The 19,986-nt window shown below is 46.4% G+C and overlaps 1 protein-coding gene across 3 annotated transcripts in view; it reads right to left on the bottom strand.

The window, feature by feature from the left end:
• The window catches only part of LOC133341768 (astrotactin-2-like), a 48,785-nt gene extending 30,095 nt beyond the window's left edge, over window positions 1–18,690 (bottom strand). Inside the window, exons 1-3 of one of the 3 annotated variants that reach the window (XM_061550450.1) lie at window positions 17,864–18,690; window positions 16,365–17,077; window positions 12,844–13,052 (exon numbers count right to left, since the gene is read on the bottom strand). In XM_061550450.1, coding sequence (XP_061406434.1) covers window positions 12,844–13,052; window positions 16,365–16,653 — 498 coding nt within the window. In that variant the 5' untranslated portion in view covers window positions 16,654–17,077; window positions 17,864–18,690. Of the gene's footprint in view, window positions 1–12,843; window positions 13,053–16,364; window positions 17,078–17,213; window positions 17,348–17,681; window positions 17,712–17,863 lie in introns of those variants that run through there. The other 2 variants (XM_061550451.1, XM_061550452.1) reach the window with 2 other exon arrangements.
• Between the last annotated feature and the right edge of the window lie 1,296 nt (window positions 18,691–19,986).

Genomic DNA, 19,986 nt, shown 5'->3' with positions numbered 1-19,986 from the left:
CGATTTCATTCTCTCTTTAAATCTCACCATACGCAATAAAAATAATTTTGCCTTCAAGACAGGGATACCAAGAAGCGATGCAGCACCAGATATTGCCATTTTCATTTGCATCTCAATAACTAACCACCGTAAGAAGATGAAGAAACGGAATTTATTTTCCAACCAGAGGTGGGAGCTGCTGCTGTGAATATAACGAAACCAGCGCCTATTTTGATTTCGCCAAACGCATTAATAACACATTTAAATTTAATATGCGTCAGACAGTGACGGGAGCCCCGCATCCAGTTAAATAAATCATTGTTTGCGACTTGTGTTCAGCTGCCTTGATGGTATTATTACAGGGAAATGCGCCGATATCTCAAGGCAACAAAAACAAAAAGGAGCGACATTTGGCTGTCATATTGCACGCACCTCTAATAAACACTCCAAACATTCGGTTCATTCATTAACTCATTTTTAGCCAATCTTGATTTCAAGCTTTCGTGACTGCAGGAATCCATACCCGTTGGTTCTTTTGGTAAAGTCACGTAGGTAGAAAATAAAATAAATCACGACGTTTCGGGCACAACACAAGCGTCCATCATCAGGTGGGAAAGCGTGGTCTGCTGCTGAGGCAGACTGTTTTAAAAGGTTTGAAATGGGTGTAGCCCAAGGGTCATAAAGAAGTGGCCGGGGCTAGTGATGTTAGTGTGAGAAATTAGCATGTAACTGTAAACTTTTTTAGCCATGAACTTATTCTCGTTCCTTCATGGCTATTTAGGTAAAGGGCTTAAATGTTAAACTTAGGAGACCGTCATGATACCGAGAGTGTACATTTGTAAAAATTAAGTTAAGGCAGGCAGGTTTTGGATAATTTATTCCACAGCAGTTGAGCAGTTTGAAAAAAACAACTGCTACTAGGAAGGACATTTCCGTTACACAATGTTCACAGAATGATAATTATTCGTATTGGCTTGGAGAATATAAGCAACACAATAAATACGCAGATGATACACCTCCTGCTCGTGTCTCTCCACGTAGAAAAAAAAACATTATTCTGTTTACATATCCCATCATCAACACGGCCATTGGGGGTGATTATTATTTTTTCAGCAGCATTGCTTTAATACAAGCAAAACTCTTGACTGAATTCGACACGCGGTGTCTCATCGGCAATGCTAACGGACTGCTGTAGCTCTTCGAACGAATGTGATTGAATATTTGTATACATGAAAATGTTTGTTCAACCGTTTTTGAACGCGGTCTCTTGGATGAGCAAATGCAGTTCATGAGAGACATTGCGGCAAATTGGCCTTTGTTGGGCACTGTGCTTATCTTGATCAGGGAACATTTCAAATTCCATTTACTGTCAAAAAATAGCTGGAGTAAAACAACAACAACAACAACAAAACCACCTAAAGTATAAACACTGCTATCTTTTTGCTTTGAGACAATTTCATATTATCATTGATGGTTTGTGATATCAATATTTTTTATACATACAGAGCAGCACACCAACAAAGTTACGTGTGTGTGTGTGCGCGTCCTTCACTCTATGTATGTAGCGTAAGACGTAACAAGTGGGAACGTGGCGATGGTGCAGTAGGGTAGTGGACTGCACAAAGACCCGGGATGCCTACGTTCGATTCCTGGCAGAGGTCGCAATCGGGTACCCGATACCCGTACCCTACCCAATACTCGGCTACCCGTACCCGGCCGGGTACAGGTACGGGTACCCGTTTGCGACCCTGGTGCGGCCGGGTACGGGTAGGCCGTGAGTCACTGGTGAGTAACCGTTTGTCACTCATTTCCCAACGTCTTGTCTCTTCTCACAATTCAAGTTCCTAGAATCAACCCACCCGTGCCTGCAACATGGCTTCATCCCAGAGGTTGCAATCGGGTACCCGTACCCTACCCGATACCCGGCCGGGTACGGGTAACCGGGTAACCGGGTATCGGGTAGGGTACGGGTACTCAATTGCGACCCTGGTGCGGCCGGGTACGGGTACGGGTAAGGAATCAAAACCCGTTTGCGACCTCTGATTCCTGGCCCCAGGTATCAGCCGTGGCGAAGTGACAGCTGAAACGGTACTGGGTGCCCCACCTCTACCAATCCGTACTGGCGTGTGTGGTGAAGTATTAGCAAACAACCCTCAATGATCAGCATGGAGGGAGCAGGGAGGCCTCCATCCAGCAGTGAATTTAGAGCCTTAAATTATAATGCTGAGAACATCCGAGAGGACGTCAACAGAGGAGATGGAGCGTTGAAATCAGCTCGGGTGCTCGGCGGATTGCTGCAATGCAGGAGTGGGGGACTGGCTTTCATCCAGCAGTGAATTGACCTTGACCGATTATAATGATGGTGTCATTATTAAAACTGCAATTCGCAGCAAACATAATGACATAATGACATATCCTGCATCACGCATGGAATACAAATACACGAGTTTAATCAGTCCATAAAACTTTCGCATGTCAACGTATAAAATGTACCCGACGCGCGCACACACACACACACACATGCATGCGTGCTGCCTAGCCTTGTACAGTCTTCATGTAGCAGGATGTGATTTATGATTGCCATCTATCTGCGCTGTGCTTGGCTGCAGGCTGATTCTTGAAGATATTATTTTCTCCATATATGGTATCAGAAAGTGTCACATTGCAGCACATTTCGAAAGAGTTCTTTTCATTACTCGAAGATTAATTTCCTTATAATCCTGAGCATTTCAAAGCCACGCGGTCCCTAAAGAGATGCCAGCAGCCACTTTTTGTGTTACCGCAATAGCAAACGATAGCATTTTGAAAAAAAAAAAGTAAATATCTAAACGCAGGCATTTATACGGAGACAAAAAAAATCATCATTGGTACCACATTCATCACGTTCTCGATTGAATTTTTTTTGGTTAAATCAAATTCTTCTACAGCCGGCAAGTGATTCCTTAGGCTAGCCCGGCTATCAATCAGCTCATAGCGATTCTCAACACCCAAACTAATTACAGGCATGGCTGAGCCAGCCTGGTTCACTCGACCAAACAGAGCTGTGGTCAACGCCAATGAACGACTATCCTCAAGCATTTTCCCTCTCCCTCTAGGAACAAGTGGCTTGTTTGCCCTCCATCAGTGTCCATCTCTACGTAAAATATTTCTCATCTCAAATGTATTCTTTATATACCACGCATATATATATTTATGAACAGCTTAATGCACTAAAGCAATGAGCCGGTGCATGCATACGTAACGGCAGAATGTTGATACATTAATGTCAAACATAAACCGTTACGACAAGGAACACTTAAAACAATGGTAATGTCTCGTATGGCACACTGCCACGTGGTAACGGCCAGCAAGCACACACCGCTCCTGAGATCAGGAGGTCACGGGGTTCGATCTCCCGGCGTGGCAATTAACGCAACGGTGCAAGTTTGTGAAAGCCCTGACACAGCAGCGGTGTGGACGTGTTGCGCCACCGTTGGTCGTTTGGCGTGCCGCGTGTGGTGTGGGGTAAGAGTGGGTGCTTCCAGCTCCTTCAAGATGATCTGGACAGTGTCGAGGAGTGGGCCAAATTACCCTCAAGCGGGGATCTCCACAATTCACTTCAGTGGAGGCCCTTTTGTCAACAGTTGCATATGCAAGACATTGCAGTGCTGCATTTTAACTCTTCTTTTGTTTTATGTTATTCGGGATAAAGGTCACATTCTGTATTCAGTATACAAAGAGCACTCTCTGTATCCTTGGGAATATTCAGCGCAATGTTACTTAGAGCTGACATTACGGACTCATTTTGAGCTTTGAACCTTTCAGCTGGACAGGAGCATTGGGAGCATTTGCCCTGTGGCCTTTCTAAGTGCGCAACAATTAGCCGTTAGCCACCGCTGGAGCTTCAGGAAGCCGCCAAACACGCTCGCTCGCTCGCTCGCTCCGTCGGACCGTGAGTCTCCGTGAAGGGGAAAAGAGAGAAAGTGCTACACGAGCCACATTGATTTAATTAGCAAAGCGTCATTTCGCTTAAAGAGAAATTGAATAAGAGAAGACATGTTCCAGAATTCATTTTGGGGACTCCTGGTGCCCAAAAAAAAGGTAGACGTTCAAATAAATTGGAGTTCGAAGGGAGATTCCTTTTAAATGCATCTGAGTTAGTGGCTTACGGCAGAAAGGTTACAGGGAACTGCAGTTAAAGTGGTAAATAATGTGCCTTGAGTAATTTATTTCAGCGTTTTCCTCGACGGCTTTACTATTTCAATGCTTTTGGCAGGAATCGCCGTTGCGAGAAGTCATCAGTGTAGACACACAGCCCCCAGACCCCATAGAACAACCAGATAAAATGTCACCATCATTTCGAAAAGTTACAAACGTAGTACGTGCGATATATATAGGATGAATGAGACGTTTCTTTGTTTCAATTTCCCGTTGTTTACCAAACGAAAAGGTTTAGTTTTGCAAAGGTGTTATTGCTCTCTCTCTCTCTCGAGGGCACAGGGGCAACGCAGTGAATGGACTTTCACGTGGCGACGAGGAAGACCTGAAAATGAATGACAGCCGGGTACGGTTCAATCCTCAGTGCAGTCGTCGATAATCGTGTTCTGCTTTTTAAGTTCTTAAACCGCCAATAAAGCAGGCTGTTCCATAAACTATGCCGTGCCTTTATTGCTAAATGGGTGGGGTGGAATGAAACTGTGTGGTTCGGAGAATGGAGTGAGTAGGAGTGTGTGAGATGGGTGCTTTGATAAAGGACTTGAGTCTGCACCCACCTCTACTCACTGCATGCCTCCTTCACCCAACGGGGCCCTTCCTACCAAAATACATTTACAACACAGCGGGACTCTAATGCCATGCATTGTCGCCTATAGGGAGTGGTCTCCTCCAAAAGGCAGCATCCAATACTGTACATATATATACACACATCGGTTGAAATGACACGTATTACCCCTGTAGGGAATGGTATTTTCCAAATAGATTGTCTCAGAGCTGCGTAGTTACACATAGTGCAGCTGCAAAGACGAGGGTGCGTGCCATTCAATTTAAAATGTTCCATGTAACACAGGGGGGGGAGGGGAGGGGGGTGAGGAGGGGAGCCAGCCTCATTTTGCCTAGGGCTTTGCAACATTGGCTTTTGTTGTTACCTGTGATAACAGAAAAAAAGGTCATTGAAAACGTGTGAGTGTTTTGCTGCAGCATTTGCTCTGCTGGGCAATCTGCAGCATCGTGACCAGCCCCCCTTCCCTTCTAATGCTCTGTTATCCACACGTGTAGGTCGTGAGGCGCTAATGCCACAGAGACCGCACTGAATGTTCCGTACGGCCACATACATCCCCTAATGAAAGGCACGAAGGCCTGCTGCCTGAGTAACCTGTGTGTGAACGCACACGAATTGTCTATTGTGTTGAAGAAGAAATAAATGAACAAGCGAGAACATCGCGTGACAGATTTTTTGGGCGAAACTATGTTTTTTTTCACATTCAAAATAAAGGTTGTTGGGTTAGGTCGCATACATATAAATGTGTCGTAAACCCACCACCACCCGACACAGCCGATTAGTAAGGTTTGTCACGTGAACATAACGCGTCAATGAGTTACTACTTCAGCACACCGATGTGTTGGAGAGTGTAAATCCACAAGATTTCCCAATTCATCCAATATATATGTGGCACGTACTACTTTTGTAACTATATATATAGAACATAAATTTAAATAACACTTTTAAACTAAAACTAAAGTCTAGGCTTACCTCGTGTGAATGGTGCTGGGTGATGTACAGATAATGGCTGAGAGTTCTAAAAATTGTGGCCTCTTTGGTAGAGTGATTAACTTTTTTCGCGCTCGGTAAAAGGACGGGTTGTCCCTGGTGAACTGTTAAATCTCCTTCCCACAAAAGGGCACGTGCCTGGTCATTTACTGGCACCATCTTTTTTCGTTGCAAAAACCCTAAAGCTTTTGACAGCTAGCTGCAGCTGTGAAAACATCTTAAACAATGTGCTGTGATTCAAAGGGGTTTCTGGCTGAGCCTAGTTAAAATCCATGCCTTGCTGTAAGCAGAATGTGTACAATGAATACTGTGTTTAATCATAATCCAACAGTAGTAAAACAAAAAAAGACAAAATATGACAGCAGCAGACTTACATTTTATATCTACATATTTTGAAATGATTTTCATCATTGAAGAAAAAAAGCTACAGTTGCTGTGCTACACATTGGTTTTGTGTACTTGTTGTCATACACTGCCTCTATAATTGGTGTTGAAAGCTGCTTCTGGTTAACATAATGCGACTAGCTTATTTTCATGATAGCATCAATGGCTAAGAACACATTTTAGTGGAACAAAATTATGGAAATATATTATATGCTGATATAACATGCTTTTCCCCTGTCTCAATACTTGTTGCTGATATAATTATTCGTCGGATTTAAGGGGTGCAAGCGCTCATCTGAATGCAAAGCACTTTAGGTTAATTGCATGTCTGCAAAATACACATGAAACACTCGGACAAGAAAAGGCAGAACAAAAGTATTTTTGTTTCCATATATTAAATCTACTGTAGCTCTGCATATGAAATATTGTCTTTATTATGAAGTACTTTGTAGAGAAGGGTCAACGCATTAGATAATGACCAAGTGTAATGGATGGGAGTGGGTCAAAGGACCAGCATGAATTATAAAACACAAGGTTCAGTAAATGAAGAAATGAACTGCTTGGAAAATATTTATAGGGCACACGGAGAAGGGAAAGGATGAAATTACAGCATTTTAATGACTAAAATGGAAATTAGGGTTTCATAAATGGCAACGTTTATCTTTCCTATTTCTTTTCGGCTGTCTCTTCATTTAATTTTCTGTCCAAGACTGGAATATATAATTAATTTTCTGCAATTTGCGTGGAGATTTTCTCATACGTTTGAAATAATTTATGTAATTTCCCGTTAAATGAACAATAATGGAAACCGATATGACGAAAAACTACGAGGCGTACGGAACTGGTAGTGTGGACAATCTCCTTCACTCCTGCTGCTATGATGCTCGGTTTAATGCATTGCACATTATAAGTAGGCAGAGGGCTCATGTTTTATTTGGCCGGTATAAACAGCTCGTACCGCACAGACCTGTTCTGTGGATAACAGCAGCACGGGCTAATGACCTCAACTCCAACACCACCCACCGACAGGTAGTCATGTCGCTGTGTTCGAGCAGTGAACTCAACAATTTTTGCTCAGTGAACACGACCTGACAATTAACACCTCCGGACGATAAACACCTTGCGGAGAAAATCAGAGAAGGGACCATTGAGCCAATTAAAAACATTTTAAGATTAGATTTTTCTTTTTCAACGTACAACCACGCACACCAAGTTCACTAAACAATTAGAGATGTCGGGTCGGAGGGACACACGAAAAACAAAGCTGAACAGCGACTGAAAGGGGACTTGAATTAGAAACATGAAATTAGGGGGTGCACAAAATCAGGTTTTGTTGTAAATCTGAACTTCATCATTAAAAGCAACATAACTGACGTGCCTGAAGGGGAAAGTTATGATGACGTGTGGTTCAGAAACGCGATCATAAACTCACAACAACAAAATTAGATTTTTTTTTTTCCCCACAGTGCACAATAGAGGATGGAGAGATGCATGCTTTGAATGATGTCGAGACACAGAAAGAGGAACACGTGGATTGGGCAACATGCACAGGTTAATCACATTCCAATTGTAAAAAAACGAAAAGTTGGTAGGCTTGTGCAGAATACGTTGCAAAGGGGGATAATGACGGAGTGGTAGCCGGATGAATGTAAAGCATTATGAACGGACGGCCAGAGAGGAGATGGAGCAATACAATCAACTCATCCGTAGGTGGCAGGTGCATTATGGCACTACAGAATCGTGCAAACATGATTTCGGAGGCCTTCATACAGTAGTGGATCGACCAAGGCTGATGATGATGATGATGATTTTATGAATATTCCAAATTTATGGCAATATTTTATTTTGCAGAGTTGTAACAGTGGTTCTGCATTGGCTGGAATGTAAACAATACTGCAAACGAAGCACGGTGATTTCAGTTCCCATTTGTTTGCCTTTTAGACTCTGCCCAGTGACCCCACACGCAGGAGCTCGAAGCTACAAATGTTGACCCGTCCCCCCGCTCCGCCCTTAGCATGCAGTTTAAAAATAGACCTTGTTTTCAGAATTCACGAGGCATAACGCATCATCTTCCATGCTAAATGAAAAGTACCGCTCCGAGTAATTTACACAATCGCATTGTGAGCTGACAGGGTACTGTGCGCCCTGGGAGCGATTGTTTAACGGCGCTTTGTGAACTTAAATGATTATTAATATAATTGCTGTGCAGTGGATTCGATGACAATGATAACGCAGCTTTATACAATTGGTCCACGTTTAAGACATGGTTCATAACGTCTAATTGCAGTGCATGAACAGAGCCCGAGGTACACTAATGAATTTCGACTTTCAAAAAACTCCCAAGCAATTTACCAAATTGACTGTTAGATCACAAACAACATTATAATGAACAAAATAATACATGAACCCTGATATTCGAGACACAGCATTCAAATACACGTGGCAGTCCGGGTATAATTGGCATCTATTGTTAGGTCAGATGAGCACTAAATATTTGAAAAGTCAGAAAATGTTATGTCATGTCAATATAAAAAAGTATTAAGAGCACGTTTAAGGTCCCATTAGTTGGAGGCTCTTCAGACAGCAGTGGAGCGAGCAAGAAATTACAGGGCTGCACTTTTACCTTTAATCATATACAGTGCTGTACTATATGAGAAAATAAGAAAAGTTTTGCTGGCTAGCTGGGTTCCTGGCTGCCTGGCTGGAGCGTTGATGGGCAAGTGCGCCGTGGTAGCCTTACCGTGCATATTTGCGTAATGACGTCACCCTCATTCAACAGAATCATAATTTTTATTTATAATAACTGGAGGAATCCGATGAGCTATGAAGCTCTTTTTGACAGATGTCCAGTTCAACAACAAACAATGCAAAAACTATAGGAGTTCAAAATAGAGACGCACTGTAAGCAAGGCACTATAAATAAATACATAATAATGCATTGCTTACACAAGTTCGTTTTCTTTTTGTTTTATCAGCTTCGAGCAGGGTTCGTGCGTGCTGACATCACGCCTTCTCCCCAACCCAAATCTGCAACCGCGCAAATGCACGGCAACTGCTCTCATTAAACAAAAACACATGAATTGCAATGTTGTTACTTTTGTTGTTGTGGTTGTTGTTGCTACGGCACGCCGCTTCTCTCTGTGAAAAGGACAGAGGTGAATTGTAAACATGCACATACAAATGGAGCGCTCCAGCCCTTTGAAACCACCACCACTACCACCAAACCACGAACTATCGAGCATGTGTGTGCATACGCAGACGCCGGTAAAAAAATATATAAAAATCTCTTCCAGGATAATCTGACATTGAAGCTGACACCGCTGAAACTGAAAGTGAACCTGCGCGCCGCGTAACAACCGCACCACACTCTGCCAAGGGCCTCGAGTGGTTCTTGTATGGGAATAATGAAAGAAAAATGAAAGTTTAATGCCTTGCTGCTGCGCGGGCCTGTTCAATGTAAATCTGAGTCGGAAGCTATGCCCCGTGCAGTGCGAGCACGTGGGGTGGCCGGGCTCGTGTCGTGCGCCAGGAGTGGTTCCTCACATCCTTTGCGCCATCAACTACCACCACCACCACCACTGCCACCGCTCTCGCATTACCTGAGCAGGTGGCCCATTGTGGCATGCAAAGCAGTACTTAGGGTAATTGCAAAGGCATGCCTATTTACAATTATAGCATTCGTACTGTATGGAGGGCAATTGTTCAAGATTCACAGCTGCGTTCTGTTGCGACAGAAACTAAATATGGAAGGAAAAAACATGAATTGCTGCTGAAACAATGATGCATGTCTATTTGATCTCTCCACCTCCTCCCCTCTCCCAACCTCTGTCGACCCAACAGCATAAACTATTTTACTAGGTAAGTCCCACGGAGCTATATAGCTCTTTTTCATAAGCGACCTGACCACAAATGATAGCTCAACCAAGTGGCTTGTCGCGTGGAAATGTATAGCAGCCAAATACTCTAAGCGCGTGTTTCTAAATGTGAAGGGGAAAAAAAAACAGAGGGCCCCGAGTAAAAGCCACGAGACCACGGGGAGAAATACATGCAAAGTATAAATATACAGGCGCCAGGGTCGGGATCGAACCCACGACCTCCTGTATACCAGGTGAGGCAGTTACCATATCGCCACCGTGGCACCCAAAAAAGGAGTAATAACACAGTCGATCCACAGATAAATTGTGGTTACTACCACCTCTTTTAGGACCCGCTGGCCAGCGTGGTAAAGCAGGCTCTAGAGCTGTGTAGAATGAAAGCGCTTTCACCGGCAGTGCTCTGAGCAGGAAATTGCAGGGCTGAACCTTCACATGTTTTACCTTCGCATAGGCTGCCTGGAAATAGCCTGCAAGCTAATTAGGAGGGGAGACGCAGTAGACAGTATGTAGAGCTGTTTATAACCTGGTATTTGCAAGACCATGAGCTTTAATGAAGCCGCTGTGGACTTATGAATCTAAATTCGTAATTTTTATTATATCATGCTAAAATAAAACCTATTTCCTGAAGGTGCCCAATATCTAAGGCTGTCAGTGCTATTTTAAAGCACACTTTTTACTTGTAGTTTTCCCGCTGAAGGCTATATTTTGTTAACACGTTTCAGGCCTCAAGGCAGTGTTTAGAAATAAGCATTTTAATATAAACAGGTATCTTGAAAAATTTCAACTCCCTCCTCTGGGTTTACATTTTTGTTTTGTTTGCACCTCGTAGATTAGAAGAAGTTGCGGTGTCATGCATAATTATCCAAATATATGTATTTTGTCATTGTAATGTGCAGTCAGTCTGTGATGGGGACATTATCGTTGTATACGAAGATTGTAGAGTAGATTAAACGTTAATTGCACGATGTAATCTGTAAAGATTCGTTATTATATCCGTGCGTGAGTGTTGCGCTCGATATACCTATGAAATACTCTTAGTTTTTTCGGTAAAGTCACGTAGGTAAAAAATGAAATAAAAATTAGTAATAATAGAAATACAATATTACTACTTTTATTAATTTTAATTTCATTTTTTACCTACGTGACTTTACCGAAAAAACTAAGAGTATGAATCCTTGCAGTCACGAAAGCTTCAAATCTGGAATACCTATGAAAGCCTTACTGAGTCTCAGGCCTCTCTTTCAGGAGATTCCTGCCAAACTTCTGCGGCAGGGCCACGTCTAAGATGTGGCCAATTTAGTAATTTGCACGTCATTTTTTCCATCCTTGAGATATCTGGACAATGGCAGTTATTTTGTAGTTTTTTTTTGCTTGTTACAGAAGGAAACCAGAGAAACTGACACCTTTTTTTACAAGGAGTCATGTTTGCATAGACCACAATACCTGCAGTCATAATGCAAACAAAAAACATATCTCTGATAATGTATGCACTGTCCTTGAAATTGATTGGTCCACACCCGAGACAGCTTTCCTTAGAGCCTAGTCTCACATGGGTTGGACCAGATGACGCCAAAAGGCGCCTTTTGCCAGATAGAAGGGTAAAAAAACAATTATCATATTTTTTACTGGCAAATGAGGTTCCAATGGTGAAACCAGAGAACATAGAGGAAACCCATACCCATGCAGAACAGCGGGAGGAGATGCAACCCCCACAAAGGCGCCCTAGTCGGGAATTAAACCCAGGCCCCTCTTAATGTGATTCAGAAGTGCGACAACTGCACACCATTCTATATGGAGAATGCAATGTGTATAGATGAAATCACCCGACAATATATATTTTTTTATCCTAAAATAAAATGTACAATCACATCACACGTTATAAGTTCTTGGATTCCATTTAAGGTAATCATAGTTTACAGATATTGATTATATACGCATGAAACACATGGAAGTAGAAAATATTTAAGTAATCTATTCTGGTAACGATAAATCAATAATCTTGAATTTATATCATTAAACTGAGACAAAAAGATAAGCCCAGAACTGCGGGATTATTGAATTATTGAGGCAATTTTTAGATCAATGAACAATTTAACCCAATTTATTAAACTGGGAAATTGTAGCAACAGCCTAGAAGGCTCAAACAATTATTTTGTTGGGTGTAAGTGACTGATTGCAAATATTTCACTTTGAACCGTCATGCGTCACGGTTTTTTGCCCTTCCAGTAAAATATTTCAATTAATTTTGAAATTAAATTGCAAGCCCAATACAGATTGTACAATCTGGACCCCTTAGGTATCGTGGCATGAGCTTCCTTTCCGCTCCTCCCCCCACCACCCGATTAAAACCTGAGCCCCCTCCCTTTTCACAACCCAGCGGGCCCACGGCAAGAGGCTGGGTCCTGGAACGACCGTCACGATTGGTCTTCCTTCTCAGTGACCCCTGGTGATACAGTCGATTTAACCTTGGCATCAGGCCGTCAACTCTCAGAGTAAGTATATCATTGTGTCTTTCGCTTTTTGCGCGTGTCCATCGGCAGCTATCACAACGCAAAGATGGTGCCAGCGATGTACACCTGTGTCCTTGGAGTTGATGAACCAATGTGATGATGATGGCAATAACAATGCAGATGATGACGACTCAGCGGTACGATCATCACCACCGCCACCACCATCAGGCGCAACATACACGTCTCTATGCCAATTATAAATGACAGGTGAATGGAGGAGAATTGCCCACCCTTTGTGAACTCCGCATCCAAGAGATTGCACTTTTGAAGATCGCTGCTGGTTGCGCGCCTCGCGCTGGCCTGGTGGCTGAACAACGAGGAAGCGTGGGTGCAAGTGACGAAGCCATACCATGAGGAAGACGCGCAGCATATGACCTCGGTCGTGCTCCAGCGGGGTAGGTTGCGTGGGTCCCCGAGGGCCCAACGGAGTCTGGGGTGGCGGCGCTGCCGCGGCAGAGGCTGCGTCGCGGGCGTGCACGTGGAAGTAGAACGTGCCGTTCGCGAGCCATGCCTGCTTCCAGTAGACGCGCGCGATCTCCTCGCTGGGGCCTGAGATTTCTGCGGACAAAGGTGGTGGGGGGTCGCGGTGGAGGGGAGGAAGTGAACATCGACGGATGACCTTTTGAGCACGTGGAAATGTGCGTGCTTGTGCAAAGACGCATTTAATTTGTTTAAATAATCGGCTGCGATGGGTATTTATGAGCCTACGTGGACTCGGCGGGGATGTTGCCATAGTTGTAGCGGTTAGCGCGTCGGACACGCGAGCCAGAGGTCACCGGTTCGATTTCCTGGAGCGTGGCAGTTGAGACAATGGTGCAAGTTTCGCAAATCCCACCGCCGCTTCGGTTCACCCAGCAGTAACAAAGGGGTCACCACGGACAGTCGATTGGCAGGTCACGTGTGGTGGGGTCAAGTATGTGTGTGTGTGTGTGTGCGCTCCCTCCTCTTCAAGTGTGTCTGGCCAGCGTGGAAGAGTAGGCCAAATGCTATATAGACGGGCTTTTTAGAGAGCCCTCTCCTGAAGCCCCTTCTGTCAGCAGTGAGCCATTCCAAGGAGGCACCTTAACCTTTTGTGGACTCTGAGTAATGACCTGCAGTGCCCCATGATAGGGCCCGAGTTAAGTACAGCACCACATATCTCTTACACAATACTTACATAAATTCCAGCCAGAAATTACCAATCGTTTCAATAAAAATACAAACTGTAGAGATACATTTCGTAAATCTGTCTCCAATGCACCCACTTGTAACCTGGTGTTCTCCGCCTTATATTTCTTTGAAAGTAAATAAAATGTTTAATTTATTCGTCAAATGTCGAAAATTGCAGGACCCTCAAGATTAAAGCACTGGGACTGAGCGAGGAATTTTTTGAGTGAGATTTTTTGCATAAATATTGGCCTAGTATGGTTGTAACTATTTGAAATACATAGCGCTGATGAAAATAAATAAATAAATTGCCATTATATAGGCCTGTATGTGTGTGTACTGTCAAGAATGGAGAACATACACTCATGCATGCCTTGTAAAAAAACAAAAAACGAAATTAGTTCCACAAATGGAAATGGCCACACTTTCCAGGTGAAGCGGTAACAACTCTCAATGTGAATTCCAAGTTTTAGCAATGCTTTGGGTGACTTGTTTTCAAAACGAAAACAGATTTGTGGTCAAAGGAAAGGCACTACAACAGGAGCCCAACTGCTGTCCCTTTTGAACATCATCCAAGAAAACTTCACTGGCATATCTGGAATACATTTAAGGTAATTATGAATGATCATTCTCATCTGGCACTTAACAATCCACCCCCCCCCCCCCCAGAGTCTGGTTACACAATATTAGAGTCGAGCCGCTAATTATAATACATGAAAATTATAATTGAGATTGACGTACATATATATATTCTGGGCTCGGGCTGGTACATAATTTATGCTTCGAAGACGTTGCCTTCTTAAGCAAATTTGCACCCAGAAAAAAAACACACAAATTCAGACTTCAACAAATTCTCCCACACTTTTGGTTCATTTTGCCTCCAAAACAGATGTGGAATGACAGAACGTTAATCAATTTACCTGCGTGTGTTTCACTTTTTCGTGACGCACTCCTTTTTTTGTCTCAAATGATTAATGTTCCCGAAATATGAAGACCTTTTTGGTAAATGCTGAAAAACGAATTCACCCCCGGCGGACGGAGATTGAGAAATATGTTTCCACCACTCAAATGCACCTCGACTGTGAGATGCTGAAAATAAACTCGCAGCTGTGATCACCTGTTCCTCTGTTTGTGATTTATACAGGAGCACGGTCATGCTTAGAGCTGCGGAAGCGAGCTCAAAACATTCACTCAGAATTGCTTAAACGTAGGCCTTACTCGCATGCGAAGGTGCTCATGTGTTGGGCATGCGAAAGCGCTCCCTTGCAAAAGGTGTGCACACTGTACACAGCCGTGGCACTCACGCTGTGGAGTCAAAAGAAATTATAATGGCGGTATTGGATTTCTATAGTTACTATTCTTTTCCGCAAGGCATTCTTGCAGCCTTGCACTTTTTCTATCAATTTGAGACTTGCACCTTCCACCCAAGTGCATTCGGGGTCATCAAGTCACCTTCTTTGGCCCATATATAAATTATTGCGGAGGTTGACACTAAACTGGGTGAAGGCTCGGCAATTCCTTAGCTCCCTGTCGAATTCACCCCACCCCCCCGCCGCCTCTATAAACCAACAACGGGACGCGTGCATCATGTGAACGTGCTGACAACATGCAAGCAACAACAACAAAATATCCGGCTTTGATTTGGCAAGGCCCACAGCTCACTTGGGTGTGTCAATGGTATCTCTGAAGGTCGCAAATACATGATCCGCAAATCACACTCCAATTTCGAATTCAGCGGCTTTTAGACGAGAGGGGTATGTAATTGACATTCAATTTGCTTGTAATGCGTGCGTTTGGATGGAAATAACCGCAGCGCATGTCTATGATTTAATTTTGCCTGATTATTTCGCGTGACTCAGGGCTGCCTCATACTGGGCGAATTTAGGAGATGCACATTCGTGTGACGCCTCATTTCATTGGGGTGTCATCGCCGCCGATGTCTGTGCGCGCAAGCCGGGCCCACACAATTCACGTTGGAATGATTTCCTTCGCGATGGGGAATTTCACCCCGAGATGCTGCACGTGGAGTTGGAAGACAACTTGGAGGCGCGCGCGCGCGCAAAGTTTTGCGAGTAAGGGGCATCCAGGGAGGGGAGGGTGGAGGTAGTCTCGTACATAGCGCTATAAATCCCAGATTTCACACACGATAACAACGGGGGGCGGGGAGGGGAGGGAGCGTCTTCTGATTGTCTTATTGGTGGCCGTGATGCTCGACTCGAAAAGGTACGTGAAGGCAGCCCAGGCACGCGTGGCACAAGCGGGGAGCCCCGTGACATTGCCATATCTTGTCATCGCGTAAACATGCAATCAATTCTCCAGATCGATTGGCCTCCCTCCTCTTATGGGAAAGAATTAGGCCCTGACTCGCGTAATAATTAAGCGTTCGCCAGCCCCCGAATTCGAGTGTAAAGGCGGCGGGGGGGGGGGGGAGAAGGGGGTGGTGGTGTGATTTGGGGGGGGGGGAGAAGGGGGTGGTGGGGTGATTTGGGGGGGAGGAGGAGGGGGGGGGGAATGAATGTTGGTGAAATAAGTGATTGATTATAGCGATGCCCGTGATGGTGATTACAGGAAGCGCGCTCAATTGGGCCCAGGTGTCTTTGGTGTGTGTGTGTGCGCATTGAAGGCCATCAATGCGCTCTCGGGGATAACGGAAACCGGGTTAAACGAGGCATGCATTTCGCGCTATTAACAACAACAACAGCAACATCAAAAACATCCGCGCACCAATGACGAAGTAAGGCGTCTCGGAGCTCTGCAGGTCGTCCACCACGGAAAGCTCCCCCGGGAAATCGCTTCGCACCGCCAGAGACACCTTCTCGCCAGCGTCCCAACCTCCGGGAGTCTGCCCGTCTCGCCGGGTGGCGCCCGCGGCGGGCACTCCGGACGCCGTCACCGTCTTGAGGCGGCACTGCTCGCCGCCACCGTGGGACTCGGCCGCGGGGTTCGCGGGGGATACAAAGGGGGTGCGGCTACCGAGGCAAGCGCCGCACAAAATGATCCAGAGGAAGGGCATTGCAGCGCTTGTCACGTAGCGACACCCGCGGCTCTCTTCTGAGCGCGCCGTCAGCACGCGGAAAGCAAGCCCGGCGGTTTTGCTCCACGCTGCAGACCCGGGGTCCCCTTTAGATCGCGGGGCGCGCAAGATTAGTGCTGCTATTTATTGGCAGTTACTGTCGCCGTAACTTCAATCGCAAGTCAATTTACTCGGACGATATACGGATCCAAAATTGTGCTGTGAATTGCGCTATATTTGTCGAGTTGCATGCCCTGCCTCCTTCTCCCCTCCTGCCTTTTGGAGAGCTTGCTGCAGCCGTGATCTGTAAGTACAAAGGTACACGGGTGCAGGCCGGATGTTGTTGTGCTGTTGTTGTTGTTGTGGTGCTTGTGGTGGTGGTGGTTTTGCTCGTGGTGGTGTCCTTTTGACTGAGCGCTTTGACCTGCAGGGAGGAACAAAAGTCGGAGTGTCAACACGCGGTCAGCTGGTGCACTCATCAGCATGCTCCAGTACCATGCCTTCACAATGCTGGCTATCGATGGCGTGTTTATGTTCAGAACACAATCTAAATACTCAACTGCGGTTGCTGCTGCTGTTGCTGTAAAGTTATTGTTGCGGCAATTCGATTATTCCACGCGTTAGCCGAGCTTTTGGCCCCCGTTCCAACCGAGGGAGAGACGCGCGCTGACATCGATGCATGCGGTGGCCAAACGCAACACGCTAACTCGCACGCCCCCCCCCCCCTTCAGGATTGCCCCCCCCCCCTACCAACACGACATAACCCAAACCTCAACCCCGACCCCGCTGCTACTCCTCTCTTCCAAATCCTGCAGTCCGGTTCAGTACGCGCTGCTAGCCTGGGTACGACTCCTAACTCCGGTCATCGGAGGCGCTGTCCCGAATCGATGAATGGACGCGCTGCGCGCATTTCGCGATCGTGCAGGGCTCGTCGCGAGACTCGGCTCGCGGCCTCCGCGTCGCACAGACACCCACGCGCCGGGCACCCCTGCGGTGCCGGCAGCAGAAGAGAGATCACGATCACTTACGCCGAAGCGATAAATAAGTGGCGCTCGCTCGCTCGCTCGCTAGCTAGCTCGCTGTCTCTCGCCCGTTCGCTTCTCTCTCGTTCGGCTCGCTCGCTTGCGCTCTCTCGGACTCTCGCTCTCGCTCGCACGCTCTCTCGCTCGCTCGCATATGATTGTGCAGAGCCGTGCGCGCGGAGCCTTACCTGTGACTTTGCGAGCGCAGATCGCTCAGTGAGCGAGTCCCCTTGTCCGTCGGATTTCACTCCCCCCCCCGACTCCCATTCCCCCACCCCACCTTGAATGAGCTGTCCGACGTGGCGACCGCGTTCTCCAGCGCAGGTACGTAGCGCGCGCGTGTGTGTGTGTCTGTGTGTGCGTGTGTCCTATGTGTGTGTGTCTGTGTGTGCGTACGTGCGTTCGCACACGTGTACCGCGAGTGTGGTAATGATATGCCGCGCGCGCGCGCGCGTGTGTACCACACTCCCGTCGGCTCACGCCGAGAGCTCGTACCGAACAATGTGAGGTTGTCTTGGCAGGGGGGGGGGGGTGGTTGCGAGACGAGCGATATTACTGGTCGCTATGAACGTGTCGCTTTACCGTTTGGCAATTCTGTGCGCATATTTACATTACGTCGTCTACTTTATTTTTTTAATTTTCGATTCTTCTTCTTGGTACTCGAATCTGTCCGCGTGGCCATCGATTGACCGACGGCTTATAAATATCGTCGATAGCGCATTGCATAGCACGGCGGCTACAGCGCGTTTGATTATAAAGCACGAGTCTATAGCAAAACAACAAAAAAAGACACCGCCACCACCGCACACCATCAAAAACAAACTTGCGCTGTGGACAAACGAGGAAAGATATTCTCTTTCTCTTTTTTGGACCCCTTGAAAGATGTGCAGCCACGTTTCGGAGCCGTACTTAATAACGCTCTTATTCGCTGTCACTCTCTCTCCCCGCCGTCTTCCACTCTCTCTCTCTCTTTCTCTCCAGAATCGATACTATAGGAGGCTATAGAGGGGAGGGAAGGCACAGGGGCGTGGGGGGTGTGGAGAGGAGAGCGAGCAGGGCAGGCGGGAGGGGGGGGTGAATTTTGGGACGAGAGTGCGGGGGCTGGGATTCTTGACCCCTTAGCCCGCAGACATCGCAGTCGTCATTTTATTTGTTCGGTTGGCTAGCGTTCACATCAAATCCCTCCCCGGCCATTTAGCAAGCTGGAGAGACAGCGAGGAGGCTGCTAGGAGCCAGCGAGACCGCGCGCCCGCGAGAAAGAGAGAGGGAGAGAGAGAAGCGGTGGAGAGAGACTCATTCACAGGGAGACCGAGAGGGGGGAGGCGCAGAGAGAGAGGAAAAAAAATAGAAAAATCCACAATCCTCAGCAAAGGACCCATTCGGCGATATTCGCAATCGCCGGCCCGCACTTCGCCACACGCTTGCTCGCGGCTCGTAAGGTTGTCTCGGCTGCAGACCGACTGGTAGGGCGAGAGTTAAAGTCACTACCGTGCCGGAGAAGAAGCCGAGGAAAAGCCAGAAGCAGAATAACAGACAAGCGGGCATCCACGCGAAGGAGGAAAAAGGGGTTCTTGGTGGATCGGAAGATTGTACGATTGTCCCCTGGATAACGCACGCCTCGCACACGTGTGTGTGTGTGCGTGCGTGTGTCTGCGCGTGCGTGCGCGCGGCTGGTATACGAGGCTTAGTGATCTGTTGTGGTGAGCGTGATGGACTGGAAATGACTTAATACCCTCTCGCCGTGTGCGCACAGCGCCAGTTGTCCAGCACCCCACGCGGCCCTTCCGACCTCTTGACGACACACAGAGAGAGAGAGATATCAGCTCTCCGCGTGGCATCCTGGATTGTGTTTGAATGCGCTCTCGGATGGGACCTCTGGCTCACAGCAGCAAACCCGAAATGTTAAGTTACCACTGCCACAGAGGTAAGGCCCGCACACTCGCTACACATGCAGAGATATATATATATAGAGAGAGAGAGGCATCGTAATAACGATGTGCACTGCGTATGATGTATGTATGCATGCATGCCCTTTCTTTTCGCGTCTCGTTTGTGCAGCTAATTATTATTCTCCGCAGAACTGCCAGTGAGTTGGTGAGAACCAACAGGCTCTGTTTGGCTACTTTATCTCCTACCCAATGTGATCAGCGGCAGGGTTGTGTGTGTGTTTTTCTGTTTACAAATGCTTTGCAACCGCGGTGGAATTCGTGTGTTGCATTCGCTGTCTGTGTTTATTTCGCGGAGGGACGGGGAGCACGATAACTCACCGGAAGATAATTTAACGTGAGCGAGAATGTTGTCTGTTTGCGTG

The sequence above is a fragment of the Lethenteron reissneri genome, chromosome 12 (genome assembly GCF_015708825.2).
Source record: "Lethenteron reissneri isolate LAM-NWPU_2019-01 chromosome 12, ASM1570882v1, whole genome shotgun sequence".
NCBI classification, from domain to species: Eukaryota; Metazoa; Chordata; class Hyperoartia; order Petromyzontiformes; family Petromyzontidae; genus Lethenteron; species Lethenteron reissneri.
The sequence above is the reverse complement of the archived record's forward strand: the minus strand, read 5'-3'. Positions and strand labels throughout refer to the sequence as shown.